Source organism: Thamnophis elegans, chromosome 8 (assembly GCF_009769535.1).
Source record: "Thamnophis elegans isolate rThaEle1 chromosome 8, rThaEle1.pri, whole genome shotgun sequence".
In the NCBI taxonomy this organism is placed as follows: Eukaryota; Metazoa; Chordata; class Lepidosauria; order Squamata; family Colubridae; genus Thamnophis; species Thamnophis elegans.
Window position 1 is genome coordinate 2,456,165 of NC_045548.1, and position 24,726 is coordinate 2,480,890.

The 24,726-nt window shown below is 41.5% G+C and overlaps 1 protein-coding gene across 1 annotated transcript in view; it reads left to right on the forward strand.

The window, feature by feature from the left end:
• PHLPP1 (PH domain and leucine rich repeat protein phosphatase 1) overlaps positions 1 to 24,726 on the forward strand; it is a 162,342-nt gene that overhangs the window by 61,692 nt on the left and 75,924 nt on the right. Inside the window, exon 2 of the mRNA XM_032222732.1 lies at positions 23,550 to 23,746. Within this exon, the coding sequence (XP_032078623.1) occupies positions 23,550 to 23,746 (197 nt within the window). The remainder of the gene's footprint in view (positions 1 to 23,549; positions 23,747 to 24,726) is intronic.

Below are 24,726 nucleotides of genomic sequence, written 5' to 3' on the forward strand. Positions count from 1 at the left end.
TATCTAGATGTGCAGTTATTAGGCAGCACAGATTTCCCTGTAGGTGTTTCTGCTTTTTTAAAAGGCCCACATCTGAATTGAAATTGTCTCTGTTCCAGTATCTATGAATCATTCCTCCAATGGTAATAATGATCAAATACCAATCGTTATTTTTTTAATTTCCAGTTTTCCTTGATATATAGGATGAATCACATTTTAAAATGTTACCCAAGTCACAGAAGTGATTTGGCATTAATATTCTGTTGTTGTTGTTATTATTTTTTATGGAGCTGACTAAACGGTGGCAACCGATAAGGTTTATTATAGATTGTAATTATATAATAAAGGATTGTGCAAATGTTTTTGTGAAAGTTCATGCTGGTTGGTAATTCTGGGAGTTTATCTCAATCCATTTGGAGAACATCAAATTGGGAAAGGTAAATTACAATGCCAAACAAAAGTTTCCAAGGCACTCTCTATAATAGTTGAAAACTATTTTTTAATGCTGTGCGGTTGTTATATAACTTACATCCTCCATTACCATATGATCAGAACAAAGGCTGTTTGATGTGGATAGTATCAACATCTATTTTGAGCTAGGCAAACACAAATACCTGCTACTGATTCATGGTGATTCTATCACAGCTGTAACTGCATCTGTGAATTTCTACCTGGGATTTCCCTTACTTGAATTATTTGGTTACTTACTTAGGCCTAACATTTTATCTTTATTTAGCCTTATTATTTGGGTCTTGATTCTCCAAGCACTGTAATCTTGGAAGGCACCTTATGAGTAGCAGGTCCTTTCCCCCAAGTATTGTGCTAGCTACTCAACCATTAATGTGAATCATGAAGACCCTGATAAAGTTTCTTACACAATTCTTTATCAGTAATTAACATTTTTGGACTGATAGCAATAGCAATAGTTAGACTTATATACCGCTTCATAGGGCTTTCAGCCCTCTCTAAGCGGTTTACAGAGTCAGCATATCGCCCCCAACAACAATCCGGGTCCTCATTTCACCCACCTCGGAAGGATGGAAGGCTGAGTCAACCCTGAGCCGGTGAGATTTGAACAGCCGAACTGCTGAACTGCAGTCAGCTGAAGTAGCCTGCAGTACTGCATTTAACCACTGCGCCAACTCGGCTCTGATCCTCTACATTTATACAAACCATTCCTCCTACTGCACTTGTTACTGGCTGGTTATTTGGGATCTGCTGGTCCATTTCTAGGATCTAGAGATTTACCAAGAGCTCAATTATTTCCTCATTTATTCTGTGCAGCTCCCACAAGAAGCTCTATTAATTCTAAAACAGTTTCTGATTCTAAAACAGAGTTTGTAATCTGGGTTCAAGAATCATTTGATGGTTTGTAGATTAATTTCAAATTGATTTCAAATGTTCTAAGAACTTGGATGGGAAAAAATTACAGTATTTTTCAGTAACCTCTAACTAAAAGCTTGTTTTGTTACTAACTTAATGAATTAATAAAGAAGCACATATATTTCTATATTTATTATTTTGTAATCTTTTATAGACTGTGTTTCACCTTAATAATTTCCCCAGAATGCTGGCTGGGGAATTCTGGGAGTTGAATTCCGGACATCTTCAAGTTGCCAAGGTTGAGAAACACTGAACTAGACATACCCAGTTCCTGCAGCTGTTCTTCATATGTTTTAGCCTCCAGTCCCCTAGTCCTCTTTGTTGCTCTTCTCTGCACTCTTTCTAGAGTCTCCACATCTTTTCTACATCGTGGTGATCAAAACTGTATGCAGTATTCCACGTGTGGCCTTACCAAGGCATTCTAACCTTCACATGATCTTGATTCTCTCCCTCTGTTGATGCAGCCTAGAACTGTGTTGGCTTTTTTGGCAGCTGCTGCACACAGCTGGCTCCTATTTAAATGGTTGTCCACTAGGACTCCAAGATCCCTCTCACAGTTACTACTATTGAGCCAGGTACCACCTATACTGTACCTGTGCATTTCGTTTTTCTTTCCTAAATGTAGAACCTTACTTTGTTCACCACTAAATTTCATTTTGTTAGATAATGCCCAATATTCAAGTTTCTAAAGATCCTTCTGTATCTTAAGTCTATCTTCATCTATACATCTATACTGAAAGATGGAATACACACACACACACACACACACACACACACACACACAGGTATGTATGTATGTATGTATGTATGTATGTATGTATGTATGTATAAAACTATATATTTTCTAGTTGAAATTCCTATACCCACAATGGGTGAAGAGGCGTCAAGTACAAGTACAAGTTGAAATTCCTAACTTGAAGCTGATTGTCCATATAATATATGTTGTTGAGGCTGGATAAAATAGCAGAGTCAATCTGATAAATTCATGAAATCCATATCTCTAAACCAAACAATTATTTATTCATTTTCTGTACCATTCATGCAAAAAAATACACATTTTTTCTCTCTCTCTCTCTTCATTTTAATTTAGTTCATTATGGAACTGGTGCAGCACAATACCTGTCAAGAAGATATGCAGTCAGGATTAAATAAGTCTCCAGCAAATACAATAACTTATGAGGTGCCTCAGGGGAAGAATAGTTTATAAGGCTTTACTGTTCTTTTAGTTTGATGTAAAAGCATATTCAAAGCAAAGACGTTAGGAACCCTAATCTTCAGCCTTGGCAATTCCAGGATCCATCCTATAGCTCTAATTGGGAATAGTAATATTGCAGTTGGGAACCGTATCTAAGTCAGATGGTGCCCAGATTAATAAGGGTCCTTATTTGCCAGCTGAAAAGCAACTGCTTCCTGTTGTGACTCAGCAGAACGTCTTCTGTGAGTCTTTTCGGGATGCAAGATTAACGATGCAGCTGGGGCTCGTTAGTGGGGTTTTGGGGATAAAAGGACGGATGGTGCCACGCCCTAGTTGCAGGAGTCAACGTTCCTTGGTTCATTCAACATTGATTGATCATCAGTCGTGGTTTAGGTAAGATACACTTGGAAAAGTGCTTGGTTTTCTGTAACCCTGATTCAAGGATACACTTGGAGAAGTGCATTGCCGTAAGAGAGATTTGTTTTGTGTTCTGTTATCTCGTCAGATAACAGATGTATTTATGTTATTTTTGGGTTCGCACCCAGTCTGAGCCGAGAACTGATAAAGAGAGTTCCTTTTAAGTTGTTTGCCTGTCGTCTGTTTAACGAGTGGAGAAGTGGGGACAGAACAACTTCCCATTTAAGGAATATTTTGAATAGGGCAGTATGTCATATACAGGTAGTCTCGGGTTACGGCTAAAATTGGGACCAGACTTTCCATTGCTATACAAGACAGTTGTTAAGTGACTCACACACAAATTTGCCACCATTTTGACCTAGGCGTTAAACGAATCACTGTAATTTTTTTTTTAAGAGAAGCATTTTTTCAGGAAATCCCACACAAGATATCACCCGAAGCTTATAGTATCACACCAGTGCAAACAGTTAGTTTCAACAAGGAAATAGGAAACTATTGAATAGCTTATGAAGGGATGCTTGAAAAATTCTGTTGTGCAGTTACTTCCCCCCCCCCTCCTTCCTTTTTATATGAACAAATGGCTGTGTTCGCTTCAAAAGGCGGCTATTTTTGTTCGAAAACAGTTGGACAAAGAGCCTGCAGGCAAGGCAATATTAAAAAAAACAAAACAGCTAAAAGCTGTAAAATACGATTTGGAACGTCAGACGTAACTATACAGAATACTGATCAAGCTGAAAGTGAAGGGATTGAGTGGAGGAGAGCAAGGGGGAAAACCATGAACATATTAAAAAGGACAGAAAAGGTTAAGATTCATGTTTTCATAAACAAATTAAGATAGATATGGAAAGTTTGACTCTGCAATGAAAATGGATTTTTCTCTCCTCCCATTTCTTTTGTCTTTTAATGCTTTATAATGCTCACCTATTGCTATCATTATTAATAACCTGATTTCTCGGCTGTATTATGACCTTCTGAACATGAAACAAAATCTGAATATGGAATAGTTTTGCATTTGGAAAGTTAAACATAAACTCAGTCCCACTGGGCGGCTCCCTATCTGTGTTTTCAATGGTCTACCTGGTTTTACTAAGAAAATAATATAGTGTATATTCAGAGGGATGCTGAAGCTATAAATTTATATCCAGGTTTCTGTCTTAGACTTAGCTCTCCTGATTCCTATGAAGCTTAGGAATCTTGCTACTCTGTTTTTGTCAAGGTATTATAGTCTCCAAACTTCAGTTATTTCTAATGAATTTGCCGGAAAGTATCTAGAATATCAGTTTTGATTTTCTAAAATATTTTTTCCCCAGGAATGTACTACTACTACTAGTAGTCAACCATTTGGGAAATTCTGAAATATGATCTTGGATTACACATTCTGTTTAGGTTTATTAGATTTAGATTTATATGCTGCCCTTCTCCCAAGGACTTACATGGAATAACATTGGTTTTTTTGGGGGGGGAGGGAGTCCCTTTCAACTCTTTTTAATCTTTTTTCCTCTTTCTGTATTCTTTTTGAATTCATTTTTTAACTTCGTAAAAATTTCTGTTTGTATGAGAAAATTTAATGTTTGTAGTTGCTACCCATCAATCTCACTGTTACGTGCTCCCGTTCCAGCCAGCGGGAGGGGCCAGAGCCACAAGATCCTGATTGGCCCCGACGCACCCTCTGGCTGGCGGGAGAATCGCTGGCCGCCTATTGGTCAGCCGCCTGACAGCTCTAGTATATAAAGAGGCGAGCGAGCGCTGTCCCAGTCCTGAAGTTCTGTTGTATCGTTTAACCCGTTAATAAATCTGTTGAACATTACCACACGCCTAGTTTTTAATACTCGCTTCCATTGCTGTGCGTTGGGACTATCCATCAAGAATGAACGATCTTTTTCTACTCTCATTTTGAATGCCATGTCGTTTTGTTTCCTTCATATTTGTGGCTGTTTCTGGCAGCTGCTCTCAGTTGGGCTTTCCCAATAGTTATTGAAGTCAATGTTCCATCGTGGCACGACAAAACCGCGCTCGTCAAAATAGCGGTGATAAAATCGCGTTGCTAAAGCCGCGACGTCATCACTGCGCATCATCACCGCTGCGACAACAGCGCGGCAACAGAAGGGTGCTTTAAAACGGCACCGCGGCAGAAAGCCGATTTCAATTAAGGTAAGGGTTAGGATTAGGTTTAGGGTTTTGTTTTAGGGTTTTGTTTTAGGGTTAGGTTTAGGGTTAGGTTTAGGGTTAGGTTTAGGGTACTGAGTGCTTGGGAATGCGCGGATTTGCCCTCCGCGATTATGTCATTGCGGTAGGGTCACGTTTTTCCTTAGCGCTTCGAACGGCGCAAATTAGTCTTCGCGCTTATGTCTCCGCGGATAAGGGCGTCACGGATTTGTGGTGGAACCATGTTCCATAATGCCCAGATGAGTTAAACCAACATCTGGGGAATTGCCAGGTTTGGAACAATGACCTATTTCTTGAGGAGACTGATAGATTAGAAGGCTTCTCGTTGTCAATAGACACATCTAGTAGAAATCTCCCCAATTGGCAAATCGATAAATTGGCTCCAAGATCTAATTCCTAAGGTTTAGTGCAGTGGGTGCCTCAAAAATGCTGAAATTAAAGGCACATTTTTCATTGCTGCCATCCCAGGCAGTTGTAGAGTTTGTGTGAAAGACTGGAGTTTTTCCTGAGTTCAGTTCCGTCAGATGCTCAAGTGATAACAATTGTAGTTTATTTTAGTCTGGTAAAAACTTTGTTATTTATGCTGATAGAATCATGGAGTTCTTTAGGTTGACTCCAATAAGTGGTTCCACCACAAAACCGTGGTCAACTAAAGCGCGGTCGACAAAACCACATAGCTGACGTCATCACAGGGCAACAACAGCGCGGAGACAGAAGCACACTGTAAACGCTAAACCTAAAATTAACCCCTAAACCTAACCCCCCTAATCCTAAACCTAACCCTAAACCTAACCCTTAACCTAACCCTAAACCTAATCCTAACCCTTAATCTAACCCTAAACCTAACCCTAACCCTTAACCTAACCCTAAACCTAACCCTTAACCTAACCCTAAACCTAATCCTAACCCTTAATCTAACCCTAAACCTAACCCTAACCCTTAACCTAACCCTAAACCTAACCCTAAACCTAACCCTTAACCTAACCCTTAACCTAACCCTAAACCTAATCCTAACCCTTAATCTAACCCTAAACCTAACCCTAACCCTTAACCTAACCCTAAAGCTAACCCTAAACCTAACCCTTACCTTAAGTTGAATCGGCTTGCTTTCAAAGCGCTATTTAAAGCGTCCTTCTTTCTCCGCGCTCGCTGTTGTCGCCCTGTTGATGACGTCAGCGACGCGGTTTAATCGGGCGCGCTTTAGTTGAGCGCGGTTTTGTCGTGCCACACAATAAGCAACAGTGTCATTAATTTGCCTTTGATTTTGCATGCTTCAGTGTGTCTACTCAGGTATCGTGGAGGGTAAAAACCATGATTGCTAATCACAGTTGCTTTATGTTAGCAAACCCTGGTTAAATGAACTGCCACAAAGCAAGAATAAAGAATTCAATGTGATTCACCCTAGCAGGAAGAATTTGAGAAGCCGAACACAAATACTCTGCTTGCAGGCAGGAAGGTTAGTCCTGCATAAAGTGTTTTTAATCCTACGTAAAGGATTTCTCTCTCTCTCTCTTTAGATGAGTTAATTTGGGTGGAGCAAGCAGACAAAAAGGCAGTGGGCCCAATGACCAAAAATGGGAGAAAGTTCCCAGAAAATTTTGCAACTACAGCAAGGGTAAATCTAGTGCTTGCCAGAAACTGTTACATGTAGTTGGATAATCATTGAAACCTCTTCTAAACACGTGCAATTAAAACATTTACACAGTCAGCGTAATTAACTTTTATGGAACAACTTGGGAATGAATCTTACAGAAGCATTGGATGCCGTGGTAAATTTCAATGCAAAATTACCGAAGTACAAACAAGGCGTAATTTAGTTATCTCCCCTTGAAAAAGAAAAAGGGGAAAAAAATGTCACTTTATTTTCTGCTTATTTTATAGTTAATTTAATACTGCAGCCTGGGTTACACATGGATAAACCCACAGGGGATTTCTTTTTACTAATGTTTAGATGTTTGAACATATTCTTAACCTCACCCTTCCCTTCCTGCATGGGTGGAGATGAAGAAATACGAAACATAAATAGATTGTATGACAAGCAAGATAACATTTGTAGTCTTTTTCCCCCCCAGGTTTTCTAGCCTTAAGGGGAAAATGCACTAAAGAGGGTTTTTTTTGTCTCATTTAGATAAGTTGATATATATATATTTTTTGAGGGAGTTTCCTTTGAGAGAAACTTCAGAGCATTCAGATTGCAGCCCTTAAGAGGATATACTGCATAAAAATGTATGGGTCAAGGCAGTGGTGGGTTTCAAAAATTGTTGGAACCTACTCTGTGGGTGTGGCCTCCTTTGTGGGAGTGGTTTGCCACCCATGTGACCGGATGGGAGTGGCTTGCCGCCCATGTGACGGGATATGAAATTATGAATTAGTACTTAGGTCGGTCCAAGTAGCTATTCGGAAACTCTGGCATTGAAGCATGCAAGTCTTAAAGCTGTCAAGTTACAAGATCCTTGCCAGTGGTGGGTTTCAAAATTTTTTGGAACCAACTCTGTGGGTGTGGCCTCCTTTGTGGGAGTGGCTTGCCGGCCATGTGACCTGGTGGGAGTGGCTTGCCAGCCATGTGTTCTCTCTCTCTCTCTCTCTCTCTTTCTCTTTCTCTTTCTCTCTCCTTCCTTTTGTCTCTCTGTCCCTTTTTTCTTTTTTTCTTTCATCTCTCTCTCTCTCCCTCCCTCCCTCCCTCCCTCCCTCCCTTGCTTCCTTCGTTTCTCTTTCTGTGTGTGTGTGTGTGTGTGTGTGTGTATGTGTGTGTGAGTAGTGGGTTTCAAAAAAAATTTGGACCTCTTCTGTAGGTGTGGCCTGCTTTCCGGGTCCACTGGTGGGACCTCTTCTAACCGGTTCGGTAGATTTGACGAACCGGTTCTACCGAATAGGTGCGAACTGGTAGGAACCCACCTCTGGGTCAAGGAGATAAAACGTGTCTTTGGGCAGTTGACTCAGTGTTACACGGAACTTACAACTACTTGATTGCTGTTCTGCCATAGGTTCTGGAAAGGTATTTTTGTTAAGAATCTGTCAGAATTTCGGTGTCACATGAAGGAGCAAAGCAGTGCTATCCCTTCTGAGCTTTCCATGGCAATGCAGCAAACAGTGGAAGAATTATGGCTGTGCTGTGTCCAGATTCAAAGAGGAAAAGATGATTTAGAGATTGTTGGGGCCGTATCTATTTCCTAGCCTCTCCGGGGTTGGTCTCCACAGCTGCAGTCTGAGCTGAAGGAAAAATGCATTTGGTTTAAGGATATCCAGATTGTTGCACAGTCTGGTTAAGAAATCCATATGAGTCCTAAACTGGCTTTTCGCAAAGAATAATACCTAGCTGGGCACCATCCTCATTGTTGTTAAGATATTGATCACAAACTTACCGCATTTTTCAGAATATAAGACGCACCGGAGTATAAGACGCACCAAGGTTTTGAAGAGGCATTTTTTTAAAAAAAAAGTAGGTAGGTAGAGGGCTAGAGAGGGAGAGAAAGAGAGAGAAATACAGTAGGTAGGTAGGGAGAGAGAGTGAGTATGTAGGTAGGTAGGTAGGTAGGTAGAGGGAGAGAGAGAGAAATAGAGAGAGAGATACAGTAGATAGGGAGAGAGAGATAGTAGTTAGGTAGGTAGGTAGGTAGAGGGATAGAGAGAGAGAAATAGAGATAGAGAGAAATACAGTAGATAGGTAGGTGTTTCCCCAAAAGGGGAAAAAAAGTTTTTGCACTATGCAAACCTCCCAAAAATGGCCCGTTTTTCTAAAAAAACAAAAAGAGGCATGAATAGCCTTGGGAGGGGGGGGGTTGCAGAGTGCTTCTGGGGGGTGGGGTGGGGGCAAAAACGAGCAAAAAACAGCCATTTTTTGGTTAAAAAAATGTATGCATAGCCTTATGGAGGCTTATAGAGTGCTGCTGGGGGCTGGGGGCGACCGGTCCGTTTTTTGCTCATTTCTGCCCTCTCTGAAAGCCTCCATAAGGGTGTGCACAGCCATTTTGGTGAAGCGGATGGGGTTTCGGGAGGCAAAAAATGCTGTGTTCGGTGTATAAGATGCACCCAGATTTTCAGCCTCCTTTTTGAGGAAAAAAGGTGCGTCTTATACTCCCAAAAATACAGTATGTTTTGTCCATGTGATCAAAATTCGGGTATTTGCCCACAGGCATTTTTTAATGATATTTGCAGTCTCCTGGGATTGTCATTTGCAACTTTCCTAGGGACCTTCTGACACGAAAAGCCAAGGCGGAAGCCAGATTCTCTTAACCACATGATTTACTTAATACAGGTGAAACTCGAAAAATTAGAATATCGTGCAAAAGTTCATTTATATCAGTAATGCAACTTAAAAGGTGAAGCCGATATATGAGATAAGACTCATTACATGCAAAGCAAGATAGTTCAAGCCGTGGTTTGTCATAATTGTGATGATTATGGCGTACAGCTCATAAAAACCCCAAATCCACCATCTCAGAAAATTAGAATATTACACGCAATCAATAAAACAAGGATTGTACATAGAACAATATCGGACCTCTGTAAAGTATAAGCATGCATATGTACTCAGTACTTGGTTTTGGCCCCTTTTGCTGCAATTACTGCCTCAATGTGGCGTGGCATGGAAGCTATCATCCTGTGGCACTGCTGAGGTGTTATGGAAGACCAGGATGCTTCAATAGCGGCCTTCAGCTCTTCTGCATTGTCCGGTCTCATGTCTCTCATCTTTCTCTTGGCAAGGCCCCATAGATTCTCTATGGGGTTCAGGTCAGGCATGAGTTTTGCTGGCCAATCAAGCACAGTAATCCCACGGTCATTGAACCAGGTTTTGGTGCTTTTGGCAGTGTGGGCAGCTGGAAAATGAAGTCAACACCCCCATAAATCTCGTCTGCAGAAGGAAGCATGAAGTGCTCCAAAATCTCCTGGTAGACGGCTGCGTTGACCCTGGTCTTAATGAAGCACAGTGGTCCAAAATCCTGTTGCTCAGTGGTCCAAAGTCCTCTTTTCTGATGAGAGCAACTTTTGCATCTCATTTGGAAACCAAGGACCCAGAGTATGGAGGAAGAATGGAGAGGCCAATCAAGCACAGTAATCCCACGGACATTGAACCAGGTTTTAGTGCTTTTCACAAAAGTTGCTCTCAATAGAACAATAGAATTTTTGTCGTAAGTCAAGGAGTACCTGTATTCTACCAATATTTCCGAGGAAATGGAAGAATACGCAGTTCATTTTGAACTTACGTATGTTCACCGCTTAATAGAATCCAACAATAGCGAAGAAAAGGTAACAAATGTTCATTAAGATTTGGACTTGGCATGAAATAAAAGAGCTATGATAACTGGAATCAACAAAGTATTTTTATCTTTCGTACGGGAAACTCACCGTTTTATCTGGCTCTGTAAATGTCCCAGCCAGCAGCAACGCTGAAATACGTTGGAATTTCTTTGTTAGCATTGGCCAAGAGGGCTGTTTAATTATGGTTTGTTCTCTGAATATTGATTAAGCAAATGTAGGCTTTTAGAGACAGTTCTGTGTCTTATTTGGAAGTCCCCATTTTCAAGCCTGTTGAAAGCAGCAATAGGTTCTTGGAATTTATTCAGATAACTCATCTTAAGGGTATATTAATAACACGACCATTTAAATACTCTGGGCGGCTTGAAACGTGGATGTGTAATAATATGAGTGTTTTGCTCTTTAAGCACTGATAAATGTATAAAGCTTGTTCTAAATTTAACATAGGTACAGATTATGCAAATTAGACAGTTGTTTAACTGGCGGCTTGCCTGAATATCTGCTTTAATCTACCGGTTCAGCTTTTGTAAAACTTATCCTAAATTGTTAGGAAACATTGAGTAAAAAGATTGTTTCTTAGAACTGTGAGAGAGATCACAGTACAGATGAAGACCCCCCCCCAAGCTACAGCCTTTCCACAATATGTGAAAGAAGGTACAGATTGAAATTCTGATTTCTCTTTGAAGCAAGAAATGAGTTTATTTGTGTTGAAAGGGTATTCAGATCCCTAGATTCCTGAGTAAACTAGACAGGACTGTTGCTGTGAAACAAGTTAGGGATTTATTTTATTTTATTTTTGGGGGGTAAAGAGATGTTTTCAGGAGCTTTGTCTAAGTTTGACATCTGTGCCAAAGGCAGAATATAAATATCCCTGTACAGTAATTGGCTTTGTTTTTTCCCATCCTCATTTTGGCTTTGGGATGGTATTATCTTATGAGTATTAGTATTAGTATTTAATAAATTTATAGGCCGCCCAATCCCGAAGCACTCCGGGTGGCTTACAGAAAATACATTTTTAAAAAATAAAGAATTAAAAAAGACAGAGAAAAACAGATTAAAAACCACATCATGCACCCAATCTAGTCGGGGCTGGACCTCAGTCATGAGGTCAACAGCCCCAGGCCTGCTGGAACAGCCAGGTTTTGATAGCCTTTCGGAAGGCCATGAGAGTGGGCAGGGTCCGGATCTCTGGGGGTAGTTCATTCCATAGGGTTGGAGCGGCTACAGAGAAGGCCCTCCCCCGGGGAGCCGCCAGCCGACATTGTTTGGTTGACGGTACCTGGAGAAGGCCCACCCTGTGCAATCTTATTGGTTGTTGGGAGGTGTGCGGCAGAAGACAGTCTCGCAGATATCCGGGTCCTAGGCCATATAGGGCTTTAAAGGTAATAACCAGCACCTTGAATTGCGTTCGGAGACCGATAGGAAGCCAGTGCAGCTCGCGGAGGATAGGTGTAACATGGGTGTATCTTGGTACACCCAGTATCGCTCGCGCGGCTGCATTCTGGACCATTTGTAGTCTCCGAACACTTTTCAGGGGCAGCCCCGTGTAGAGCGCGTTACAGTAGTCAAGTCTTGAGGTGACTTGAGGTTACTCAAGTCTTGAGGTTATGAGTTTAAAATATGTACGTGATATATTGATAATGATTGTATGTACTTTCAAATAAATTATTTTAGATGTTCATAGGACCTGGTGCAGGGCGTTTATTTCACCCTAAATAAACTGCTGATCCACTCAGCCACGGAAATCATTATCTATAGGAGATGCGTAATGGCATTCCCAACAAACGGCTTTGGGATGATGTAAAAACGGGATGACCTCCCACTCATCCAGCCTTGTTCTCGTGACCTTGCAGTAAGATCCCTGGAGGAAGAGGAAGGGAGTTTGAAGCGGCATTCAACAATTAGAATCCCCCAAAAATGTTCATCCTGACTTCTTCCTGTATTTTCATTATTGTCTGAAGGAAACCCCTCCAAATGATTCATTCATATTTAGGATAATGCGTTGTGATGTAGATGCAGTGATACAAAAATACATTTGGGTGGGGACCGAAATCCCAAAACAAAAAGATAAAATGTTCTAAATTGAGATGATTTTAATAAGTGTAGTCTTTTAATGCAAGTGTTTCCCTAAGCATATACTGAACATAATAACTGGCTTCTTTAGTGATTACCAATTAATTGGTAATTTAGTGATTACCAATCTTGCATGGGTATGGGAGAAGAAGGATTTAGCAAAAAAAAAAGGGTCATAAGCCCCATTTTTACTGACGTGTAACTTTGAACAGTCTCTAAACTGCGTGGTACGACAAAACCGCGCTCGTCAAAATAGCGGTGATAAAATCGTATCGCTAAAGCTGCGACGTCATCACCGCACGTCATCACCGCCACGACAACAGCACGGCGACAGAAGGGCGCTTTAAAACAGCGCGGCGGCAGAAAGCGGATTTAAATTAAGGTAAGGGTTAGGATTAGGTTTAGGGGTTTGTTTTAGGGTTAGGGTTAGGGTTAGATTAAGTTTAGGGTTAGATTTAGGGTTAGGTTTAGGGTTAGGTTTAGGATGCTGAGTGCTTGGGAATGCACGGATTTGCCCTCCGCGATTATGTCATCGCGGTAGGGTCGCGGTTTTCCTTAGCGCTTCGAATGGCGCGAATTAGTCTTCGCGCTTATGTCTCCGCAGATAAGGGCTTTGCGGATTTGTGGTGGAACCTCTAAACTGATGGTTGTAAGTTGAGGACTACCTGTAGCTACTATACCATTATTATTTCTGCCTCTTAGAAACAATGCAGCACTCTCGTGAGCCAAGAACTGGATTTGATTTTAGAGTTTTCTTGATGGAGAAATTTTTTGCTCGTTTCGAAGTTAATCATCTGTTGGGATCATGCCATGATGCTATACATTTGCATAGTTCCATGATTTATCTCTACTTTGTGTTACTCTTTGATGATGTTTTAATGAAACAGTATTTTCTATCAAATCCCCTTGTGAGGGGAAAAAAAAAAACCCTCCTTCCTTACAAATAAATTTACATTCGCTCACTAAACATTAGTTTAGCTTTTTGGCAAGAAGAATTCATGCTCTAGTCCAAAACATGCTCTTTTAGAATTTGAGTCAGTTTGTGGCTTCCTTAAGAATGTTAAAAACTCTATAAGTAAGGATTTGGTTTACATGACATATCAAAAATAAATGTGCATTTTCAGCATTTGGTGGGTTGTTTTTTTTTAATTCGGGGAAAAAAGGCTGAGATGTCGCAGAAAGGAATATATTCAACAATTTAGCATGAGTTGCTATAAGCTTAACATTCTTTCCAGATGGGCAAAGTTAAGGATTAAGCCGGTTCTTTTATAAAAAAGAAAGGCAGACATTTTCTCCTTTTCCTCTGTTGTGGAATATAGAGAATCGTTATTTGAAGTCCTTCTGCTCCTGTACAAAAATTACGGGTCCTTAGTGCTTGAGCCGAGGTGGCGCAGTGGTTAGGGTGCAGTACTGCAGGCCACTTCAGCTGACTGCTAGCTGCAGTTCGGCAGTTCTAATCTCACCGGCTCAAGGTTGACTCAGCCTTCCATCCTTCCGAGGTGGGTGAAATGAGGACCCAGACTGTGGGGGCGATATGCCGACTCTGTAAACCGCTTAGAGAGGGCTGAAAGCCCTATGAAGCGGTATATAAATCTAACTGCTATTGCTATTGCTAACAGATTTGATCAGGGGAAGGAAGTCTCTTATATACCCATGTCCTCTATAGGGAAGAAGGAATGCCTTCAAGGACTAGAGGAAAATCCATCATCAAGGCAAGGGTCCAGTATAGAGGGCTTCACCCCAGTCTAAAAAAAAAAACAAATTAAAAAATAAATCTCAGAGAGACTTCTCTCTAGTTTAACCCGAAGATAAACTGAGCAATTGGGGGAAAGCGCATTCAAACTTGCAAGATTCTGTGACTAAAGCTGGTACAATAAATCGTAGTTTTTACTATTTGGCATTTGTTTCTTAATCTGATCTACTTTGTATGGCTGACACCCCTAACGTTAAAAAATTTTTAAGATAGTGACCCACCTGTTGGTACTGGGAGAGGGGTTTAATATACCAGTTTGAAGACTGACAAGTAAATATGTGATACGTTCGCTTCTTGGACCAGTTGAAGTTTCCAGATGTTCTTCAAGGACATTCCCACGTAAAGTGAATTCACAGTAATTCAAACAAGAGATAAGAAGAGCAGGAATGCATCTTGTTTCAGATAATGCTGCCATTGGAACACCAATGCCAAAAACTCAACAAGGTCCTTCTATGCCCTAACCTTCACTTGCTCCTTCAGAACCAAGCATATGACTTTTAGAAAGCTTCCATTGTTTATTTCCCTTTTACAGATAGGAAAGTTGAAAGTGGGCAGTTGACCCTTTTGAAAAAAAAAAACAAGGACTTGGCCTTCACTCACTCTGCTTCATGTAAAAAGCTGCAATTTGTCCATGTGTAGGTGTGTGTGTGTGTGTGCATGTACAGTATGCCTCATTTTTCTCAGTTCCAAAAGTCAGCTAAAATATTTGTAGGTATCCAATCCTAAGCAATTAGTCTCTTCAGGCTGTTTTATATCTATGGATTGAGGCAACTGGTGATCCACCAAACCAAATCCTAGAGCCGAGGTGGCGCAGTGGTTAGGGTGCAGTACTGCACGCCACTTCAGCTGACTGCTATCTGCAGTTCGGCGGTTCTAATCTCACTGGCTCAAGGTTGACTCAGCTTTCCATCCTTCCGAGGTGGGTGAAGTGAGGACCCAGACTGTGGGGGCGATATGCTGACTCTGTAAACCGCTTAGAGAGGGCTGAAAGCCCTATGAAGCGGTATATAAGTCTAACTGCTATTGCTATCGATCTATCTATCTATCTATCTATCTATCTATCTATCTATCTATCTATCTATCTATCTATCTATCTATCTATCTAATCTTCTTATCCTATCTATCAGCCATCTGTCTTTCTGTCTCTCTACCTATCATCCATCATCTATCCATCTATCTATCTATCTATCTATCTATCTATCTATCTATCTATCTATCTATCTATCTCTATCTATCTATCTATCTATCTATCTATCTATCTATCTATCTATCTAATCTTCTTATCCTGTCTATCAGCCATCTGTCTTTCTGTCTCTCTACCTATCATCCATCATCTCTCTCTCTCTCTCTCTCTCTTTCTCTCTCTCTCTCTCTCTATCTATCTATCTCTCTATCTCTCTATCTATCTATCTATCTATCTATCTATCATCTATCTATCATCTATCATCTATCTATCTATCTGGGTGAAATGAGGACCCAGACTGTGGGGGCAAATATGCTGACTCTGTAAACTGCTTAGAGAGGGCTGAAAGTCCTATGAAGCGGTATATAAGTCTAACTGCTATTGCTATTGCTAAATCCAGTCGCCAAGGGTATATTGTAGCCAGGCAGATAATTGGCAAACTCTTTTGTAATCCAGCTTCAGGTAAGTAATCAAAGAAGGAATCACATACCATTTCCATCAAGTATTTGACTGTTTGTCAAACCAATCAATCAACTGGCAACTGTTTTTTTAAGTTTGTTTTCCCATTCCATTAAAGTGTCATTTGATAATTTGGGACACAGCCTGTATTTGAACCTCATATGTTAGTTTAAGCCCTTCAGTGCAGTTCGATCTTCATGCTGTTTTAAGTGTAATATTAATGCTTGGCATTCCTGTTTTTATCAGCCATAAAACTCTACTGAAAGCATGACAGTTTGACCAGTTGTCATCCACAGTGATTTGCTGCCTTGACTGTCAAACATTACTATTGTGCTTCAAACACTTAAGTAATGGAGGGGAAGCAGTCACTACAAATAAATCTTGTCTCGAGATACAGAAGAGCAGTTTAATAAGATGACAGTCTTTCGGAATAAAATTCAGTATTTTTGCATATTTGGCTGAGTACTATTGTAGGATAGCGATAAAGAATGTCTTGCATTTCATTGTATCCCGTAAATCAACTCTATAGTTCTGCATAAATATGATGAGGGAGAGGGTGCCCCCGAATCTGTAAACTGCCTTTTGTGTGTCTCTTTGAATTTATAAATATTTTAATGTTGACATTCTTGGTGAAATAGTTGCTTTGCTGCTGTATTGATGAGGGATGCAGTTTGAGACAATGAACTTTCCATACTGTCACGATGTACTTGAAAGTCATGTTTCTCAGGCTGAAAGCCATATGAAAATGATTCACCAAGGCTCTTAAGACTTCAATGAAAAGAAATAACCTTTAATGTGTTGTTTAGATCAGTCTTTTTCAAATGCTCTGTGAGTGTGCGCCATTAAATAAACATTCATAAGTCCGGGGGGTCCATCCAGCTGAACTAGCAACTTCTCTGTCTTTTCTCTTTAATAGTCAAGAGAGGCTGTGTTTTTAAAAGAATAACAAATAACAAATTAACAAATGAACAAATTAACAAATTAAAGCAGTGTTTCTCAACCTTGGCAACTTGAAGATGTCCGGACTTCAACTCCCAGAATTCCCCAGCCAGCGAATGCTGGCTGGGGAATTCTGGGAGTTGAAGTCTGGACATCTTCAAGTTGCCAAGGTTGAGAAACACTGTCCTAGACACTGAATTGTTTATACGTGAATGCTGGCTGGGGAATTCTGGGAGTTGAAGTCCGGACATCTTCAAGTTGCCAAGGTTGAGAAACACTGAATTAAAGTTTAATTTGTGTCTGTTGTTTAATTGACTGCTAAATTGGCCACATCCACCCGCTCACAGGATTACCTAGCTACACCGCCCCCCCCAACAGTCTGAGGGACTGTGAATTGGCCCCCTGTTTAAAAAAAAATATTGAGGACTCCTGCCTTATTCATTGCACAAGTTAGTCTAAAAAAAAAACCCTGATCATTTTTGTTGCTCTTCTCTGCACTGGGGGCCTCATCATCATTTTTGAATCCCGAGTGTGACTGCTGCACTATGAAGCAGTGCTATCTCTTCCCATGATCTTGAGCCAAGGTGGCGCAGTGGTTAGGGTGCAGTACTGCAGGCCACTTCAGCTGACTGCTATCTGCAGTTCAGCGGTTCTAATCTCACCGGCTCAAGGTTGACTCAGCCTTCCATCCTTCCGAGGTGGGTGAAATGAGGACCCGGATTGTTGTTGGGGGCGATATGCTGACTCTGTAAACCGCTTAGAGAGGGCTGAAAGCCCTATGAAGCGGTATATAAGCCTAACTGCTATTGCTATTGCTATTGATGCGATCTCTCTGTTGATGTAGCCGCTACAGCAACAGAACTGACTCTGTAGAATACTGATATTATTTTTTTGGGCTAAAAAGAGCAAGAAATTCAGTTTCACCATTGAAAGTGATGAAATGCCAATGCCACTTCTGGTTTTTTTTTGGCAGGCATTCCCTGATAGACATAAAAGGAAGTAACTTGCCATTTCTTTTAAAATAGATACGGGGAAATCTCCTAGCCCACTAAATGTTGCCAAACCAGAATTCTCAACATCCCTCATCATCCTTCAGCAGCATCTGGATGGCCACAAGTTCTCCACCCTTTTTTTAAAATAAAACATGATTAGGAGAGCCATGTCCTTCGGCCCCCACAATGCGTGCTTTGAAAATCAGAATTCTTTTATCCTTAGTTTAATCAATCCTTACAGTTCCTGTCTTGGTAGACTGACCCAATCATCTTTTTTTGGAGGAATGAGGAATGAAGACATTGTATTTTGTGCCTGAGAGTAGATATACAAACATAATTCTATGTTTGCCTGAAGTTTCTAGATTGGAAGGCTGGACACGGGGCGGGGTTAGAAAGGACACGGGTCCTTGGTCCTCTCTTAAGCTGTCTTATTTTCTTGCAGACGTTTCATTACTCAAACTAGGTAACATCATCAGTGCTAATACTAATACAAATATTCTCCTTTAAAGTTTCGAAAGAAATGGTTATGTCTGTAATAGCCAATCCAAGATATTACATCTATATGTTTTTTGAACCATGCTGCATAAAAATCGTGTGTGCTTAGAATCTAGGGCTGCCCCTGAAGAGTGTTCAAAGACTGCAGTTGGTCCAGAATGCAGCCGCGCGAGCGATAATGGGTGTACCTAGATACACCCATGTTACACCTATCCTCCGCGAGCTGCACTGGCTTCCTATTGGTCTCCGGACCCGCTTCAAGGTGCTAGTCGTTACTTTTAAAGCCCTACATGGTATTGCACCTGGCTACCTGAGAGACCGCCTCCTGCCATTCACCTCCCAACGACCAATAAGATCGCACAGGATGGGCCTCCTCCGGGTGCCGTCGACCGGACAATGCCGGCTGGCGGCTCCCCGAGGGAGGGCCTTCTCTGTAGCTGCACCGGCCTTATGGAACGAGTTACCCGCAGAGATCCGGACCCTCACCACTCTCCCGGCCTTCCGTAAAGCGACCAAGACCTGGCTGTTCCGGCAGGCCTGGGGCTGTTGATTGAAATCCAGCCCCACTTGATTGAATTGATGACGTATTAATTTTAATAATTGTATTTTTAATGTTTTTATGTCTGCTTTTGTTGTGAGCCGCCCAGAGTCCCTGGAGAGTGGACGGCATACAACTCTTATTAAAGTTGCAAAGTTGCAATGTAGGGCAGTGATGGGTAACCTTTTTCTCCTCATGTGCCAAAATTGCGCGCCGTGGCCATATCCATAATGCAATGTGCCCTGCCCCCCTGTGATCCCCCACACTTCCTGGCCCCCCATGAATGCGTGTGACCCCCCCGCAACCTGGTTTGGACCTAGCAGGCCTCCCTGAAGCCTCCCGGGACCAAAAATGGGCCGTGGGGGGAGCGCCGCACCCCCTGCAGTCCCCTTCACTCCTGCACATGCGCGTGTGACCCCCCTCCCCCTGCAGGCACACGCATCTCCCTCATGCGCTGCAGAGACCCAACAATCAGCTGGCCAGCGGGAGACACGTGCGCTTGAGTGAGGAAGCTGAGTTGGGCAAGGACTCGCGTGACATAGGTCTGCCATCACGGGTCTAGGGGTAGAAGTTGTCTCGTAACCATATTACAATGCTACTATGATTGGAGTAGGTGTGAGAACTTAACTGAGTTGCTGTTTTTAGCATCTTGGACGCACGATAGAAAGGTAATGCACAATTATTTGCAGTTGTTTTGAGACCAGTTATACTTTATAATTTTAATATGTTTAACATAAATGTATGGTATTCAAACAGTAATTGATTGACAGATTCTATAAATAGACATAGAAGTGGCTATGCATATTAGACAAATTAAAACTTTGAGGGATCAAATAACTCTTAGGTGCAAAGCAATGTACTCGAGCTCGTTTATACATATCCTTTGCCTAAAGCAATGTTTAAATCAACAATTATACAGTAGTGCTTAAGTTGAATACAAGGTGGTTCTGTTAGATGAGACTAGGTTATAATTTGACAGTATATTTATTTCACTTCTGTCTTCTCCGACTCCTTCAAATCTCAAGTTCTTCTCTGGGAAAGTCTCCTCCTCAGTTCTACTTCATAATTACAGCTTTTAGTTCTTCAAAGATTTGGCTTTCAAAATGAATTATATTTTAAATCTCTCACCTTTGTATCTTTTCACAACGATTTTATTTTAGGATTCTAGGGGAATAAAGTTCTTACATTTAGCAGGTCCTTGTTTAATTACTTGACTGTCCTGTAACTAAACATATTGATTATTTTTAACACACCAGAGCAAGTAGTTTTACCTCTTCCTATTTTTAGTATGAGTTGGGTACATATAATATGTTTTGTGGGCATAGGATATAGGCAGCGCCCTCTCTGTGGGGATGTGAGCTGTCGCCTCAGCTCAGCTACGCTGCACATGTGCACTCCTCCTCCCGGCCAGCTGATCTTTGGGTCTCTGCTGAGCATGTACAGAGGTGGGGGCATGCGGGGGCATGTGTGCATGCATGAGGGGTGCATATGGGGGCAACTCATGCATGCACAGGGCCAGAATGCATGCAGGGGGGCTGCTTGCGCATGCATGCACATGGGGCAGGGTGCATATGGGAGTGTGCGCGCATGTATGAGACACATAAAGGGGGACAGCGTGCGCATGCATGAGGGATGGGTGCATGCGGGGGACCACGTGCATGGGGGCGGGGTGCATGCAGAGGTCCTGAATGGATGCATGGGGCACATATGTGGGGGCCACACATCCATTTCATTTTGGGGTGTGTGTAGGTGCATTCATGGAGGCATGTGGGTGCATTCGTAGGGGCACGTGGGGTATATTTCACAATCCCAAATAAATTGTGTGTTGAAAAGCAAACGATTTTGCTTCACAATGGCATAATTTAGTAGCATTAAACAGAAGCCAAAAAATCAAATGGAATATTTTTTTCTATTGATTGTAGCAATAGCAATAGCAGTTAGACTTATATACCGCTTCATAGGGCTTTCAGCCCTCTCTAAGCAGTTTACAGAGTCAGCATATCGCCCCCACAGTCTGGGTCCTCATTTCACCCACCTCGGAAGGATGGAAGGCTGAGTCAACCTTGAGCCGGTGAGATTAGAACCGCCGAACTGCAGATAACAGTCAGCTGAAGTGGCCTGCAGTACTGCACCCTAACCACTGCGCCACCTCGGCTCTTGTTGTTTTAAATACATTTTTAAAATAAAATCCTTGAAACACTTGTCAGCTTATAATCGTACTATGATGGACCAGTTTTGTTTTTGTACCATTTCCCTGAAAATAAGACCTCCCCATGCGCTCAAAAGCCCAATCAGGTTTTTGAGTGCATGCGCTAAAATAAGCCCTCCCTGAAAATATTGTAACACAGCAGCAGCCATGAGGTCATCACACTCGCCACCTCCTGTACCTCAAAAATAATAAGACCTTCCCAAAAATAAGGCCAAGCGCTTATTTCGGGGATCAAAAGAAAATAAGGCCCTGTCTTACTTTCGGGGAAACACGGTAACTCAGGAAGTACCGTGTGGCCGTTCTAGCTTAAGTTAGCATATCACCATTGGATTAGTCTACTAAAGTAAATAGGTACTGCTAGTAATCCTACTTTTACTATGTTATATTTCATTCAATTTTATTAAGTCTGATGGAATATGAAGATTCTGTTTGCAAAATTTTGAGACAGTTTTGACTGAGTTGGGTCCAGAGAGAAATATCTTCCTTGTTTATTGGGCACATCTTGACCGCGTGCCCAGAATTAACTGAAATGCCATTTCTGTGATGCAGACACCCAGCTAGTACAGGCAATATGTTCCTGAAATATCGGACTCTGTACTTTTGTGGATCAGCCATAGGCACAGCATGGCAAGAGTCAAATGGAGGCCAGAACAAAGGATGAGTGAAAATTGCTCATCCGGCAAAATCTTGGCAGAGCTTGCTTCGTCTCATTAATCAACGCTAACCCAACGTATCTTCCGTGGTTCCTGTAGCAGGAGTGTGGTGTAGCATTCTCACATTTTTCACCTTTGGCCTTCTTAGTAAGGAAATGGTGTAGAGAAATGTAGGTGGATACTACAACATATGTGGGAAGAAAATCTTGCTGCTCTAATATACAGAGCCACGGTGGCGCAGTGGTTAGGGTGCAGTACTGCAGCCACTTCAGCTGACTGCTAGTTCTGCAGCTCGGCGGTTCAAATCTCATCGGCTCAGGGTTGATTCAGCCTTCCATCCTTCCGAGGTGGGTAAAATGAGGACCCAGATTGTGGGGGCAATATGCTGACTCTGTAAACCGCTTAGAGAGGGCTGAAAGCCCTATGAAGCGGTATATAAGTCTAACTGCTATTGCTATTGCTATAAGTGAGAGTTGTCCCATCATAATGAAATGATTTTGGTGTAGTAAAGGTAAACGTTACCCCTAGCTCATATGTGCTAGTCGTTCTCAACTCTAGTGGAAAGGTCTTATCTCCATTTCAAAACCGAAGAGCCAGCGCTGTCCGAAGATGTCTCTGTGTCATGTGGCCAGCATGACTAAATACCAAATCGCATGGAACGCTGTTACCTTCCCACCATAGGTGGTTCTCAATTTTTCCACTTACATGCTTTTGAACTGCTAGGTTGGCAGAAGCTGCGCCGAGTAACGGGAGCTCGCTCTGTTACACGGCGCTAAGGATTCAAACCGCTGAACTGCCAACCTTTCTGATTGACATATTGTGTTAGAGGGTTCAGAGATGAAGCAGACTGTGTTCATTAAAGAGCCTCCTTTTGAGCAGTGAATCAGTACACTGGTACTCAGTAAGTTCTTTCTTCAGAAGCCTTTCTACTAATAGTTTAATCTCTTGAGGATCTTTTTGTTGCTGTTGAAAGTTTAGGTATTCACCCCAATGTGATTGTAATATCTAAGTAAACCTTTTCTGTTTTTTAGAGCGATCTGTCAAGTGATTGACTCAATCTTATGTTGGGATAACAGAGTTTGGGACCTATTAAAAGACATCACAGTTTGGGACTTTTGATTTTTGTCCTGCATCTTTTGATATCTTTTCATGTTTCTGATGGCAATTTCAGCTACTTTCCCTGGCAATCAAATCTGCAAATTTGTCCATAGACTTTCATATCCACATAATTATTTATGTATGAAGATTATTGTCCTTGGATGGTCTAAAAGGGATCAAGATTAGGCAGCAAGAATACAGAGTGCGCGCTTTTGCGGATGATTTGGTCATAATATTGGAACAACCGCAGGAATCCAGTATGGTTTTAATGAATACGATTAATCAATATGGTCAAGTATCTGGTTTTAAAATAAATTTAGGGAAAACCAAAATATTAGCTATAAATATGAATACTAAACAAACGGAAGAACTAGGAGGGACGCTAGGATGTGAGGTAGTCAAAAAAGTTAAATATCTTGGAGTCAATATTTTAACCTCAAACGGGAAATTATATAAGCATAATTATGAACCACTTTGGCATAGTATACAGATAGAGATGAAAAAATGGGAGGAATTGCACTTATCATTGCTGGGTAGGATAGCGGCAGTGAAAAGATTATTGTCCTTAAAAATATTCCTGGAGCTGAAAATTTAAAAAGCAATTGGTAGGATAGTAATTTTTCATGTATTTGGAGCAACGCTGGTCCTTGTATCTGTCTTTGGGGAAATGGTGTTCATTTCGTTGTGCTATCTAGAGCATGTTGAAGAATAATTGGAAAAGCACTCTTGACTGATAAAGTTACTTGCTGTTTCCATTCCAGGAAAGCCCAACACTACTGGCAACTCTGAACGGATTCAGCTCTCAGGAATGTACAATGTTAGAAAAGGGAAAATGCATTTGCCGGTCAACCGATGGACAAGACGCCAAGTTATCCTTTGCGGGACGTGCCTAATAGTATCGTCGGTGAAAGAAAGCCAGACTGGAAAAATGCATGTGCTCCCCTTAATTGGTGGAAAGGCAAGTTGACAATTTCAATGTGTTTGTGTGTGTGTGTGTGTACATTTATTAAAATTAAAATGAATAATGCATCATCAAAATCACATATTTTAAAATTAACGTAATGAGGAGTTAAACAAATCAAGAAAAAAAATGCAACAGCAGTATTAAGAAATAAAACACATCAGGTTTGGGAGTAATTATGAGCACATTTGTAATCTTAAGAAAGCTTACCCATCTGTATTTGTAATGTTTGCTCAAAAAACTATTGCATAGGAAAAGATAACATGTCAAAAACATTATTAGTACAGCTACGCGTGTGTATCTGTAGCTTCTAATAGGCAAAATAATTAAACCTAGAATCTGTAATAGCAGATTTAAAATGAAGCAGCAGCCTCAGGCAAGGGAATTGATATAAGTAACTGTATAAATCTCCATCTTTGTACTATAGGATATGTCCCAATGAGACTTTCAGTTTCTCTGAAGTCTCCTTTATTTAGTCAAATGATAATGCAATCATGGCTTTCAGATGGCATACTCATTTTGTATTTATTTGTAAAGGGGTTTGTTTTGCACATCACTTTATTTTATATTTTGCACATAGTTTGCTCTTGAGGACGGTGATTGATTTTCCACTACACTTGGAGGACAAGTTATCCTTGACTTGTCACTCATAAAGCCCTCCATGGTAGTGGATCTGGGTACTTGAGAGACCGCCTACTGCCAATTACCTCCACGTGACCCATTAGATCTCACCGATTGGGCCTCCTCCGGGTTCCATCTGCGGGTCAATGCCGATTGGCGACCACGCGGAGGAGGGCCTTCTCGGTGGCAGCTCCGACCCTATGGAACGATCTCCCCGTGGAGATTCGCACCTTCACCACTCTCCAGACCTTCCGCACAGCCATTAGAATCCGGCTATCCCGCCAGGCCTGGGGCTAAGATTGCACCCTCCCGAATGGTATGAATGTTGTGTTTTCTTTTAATTATGTGTTGTCGTA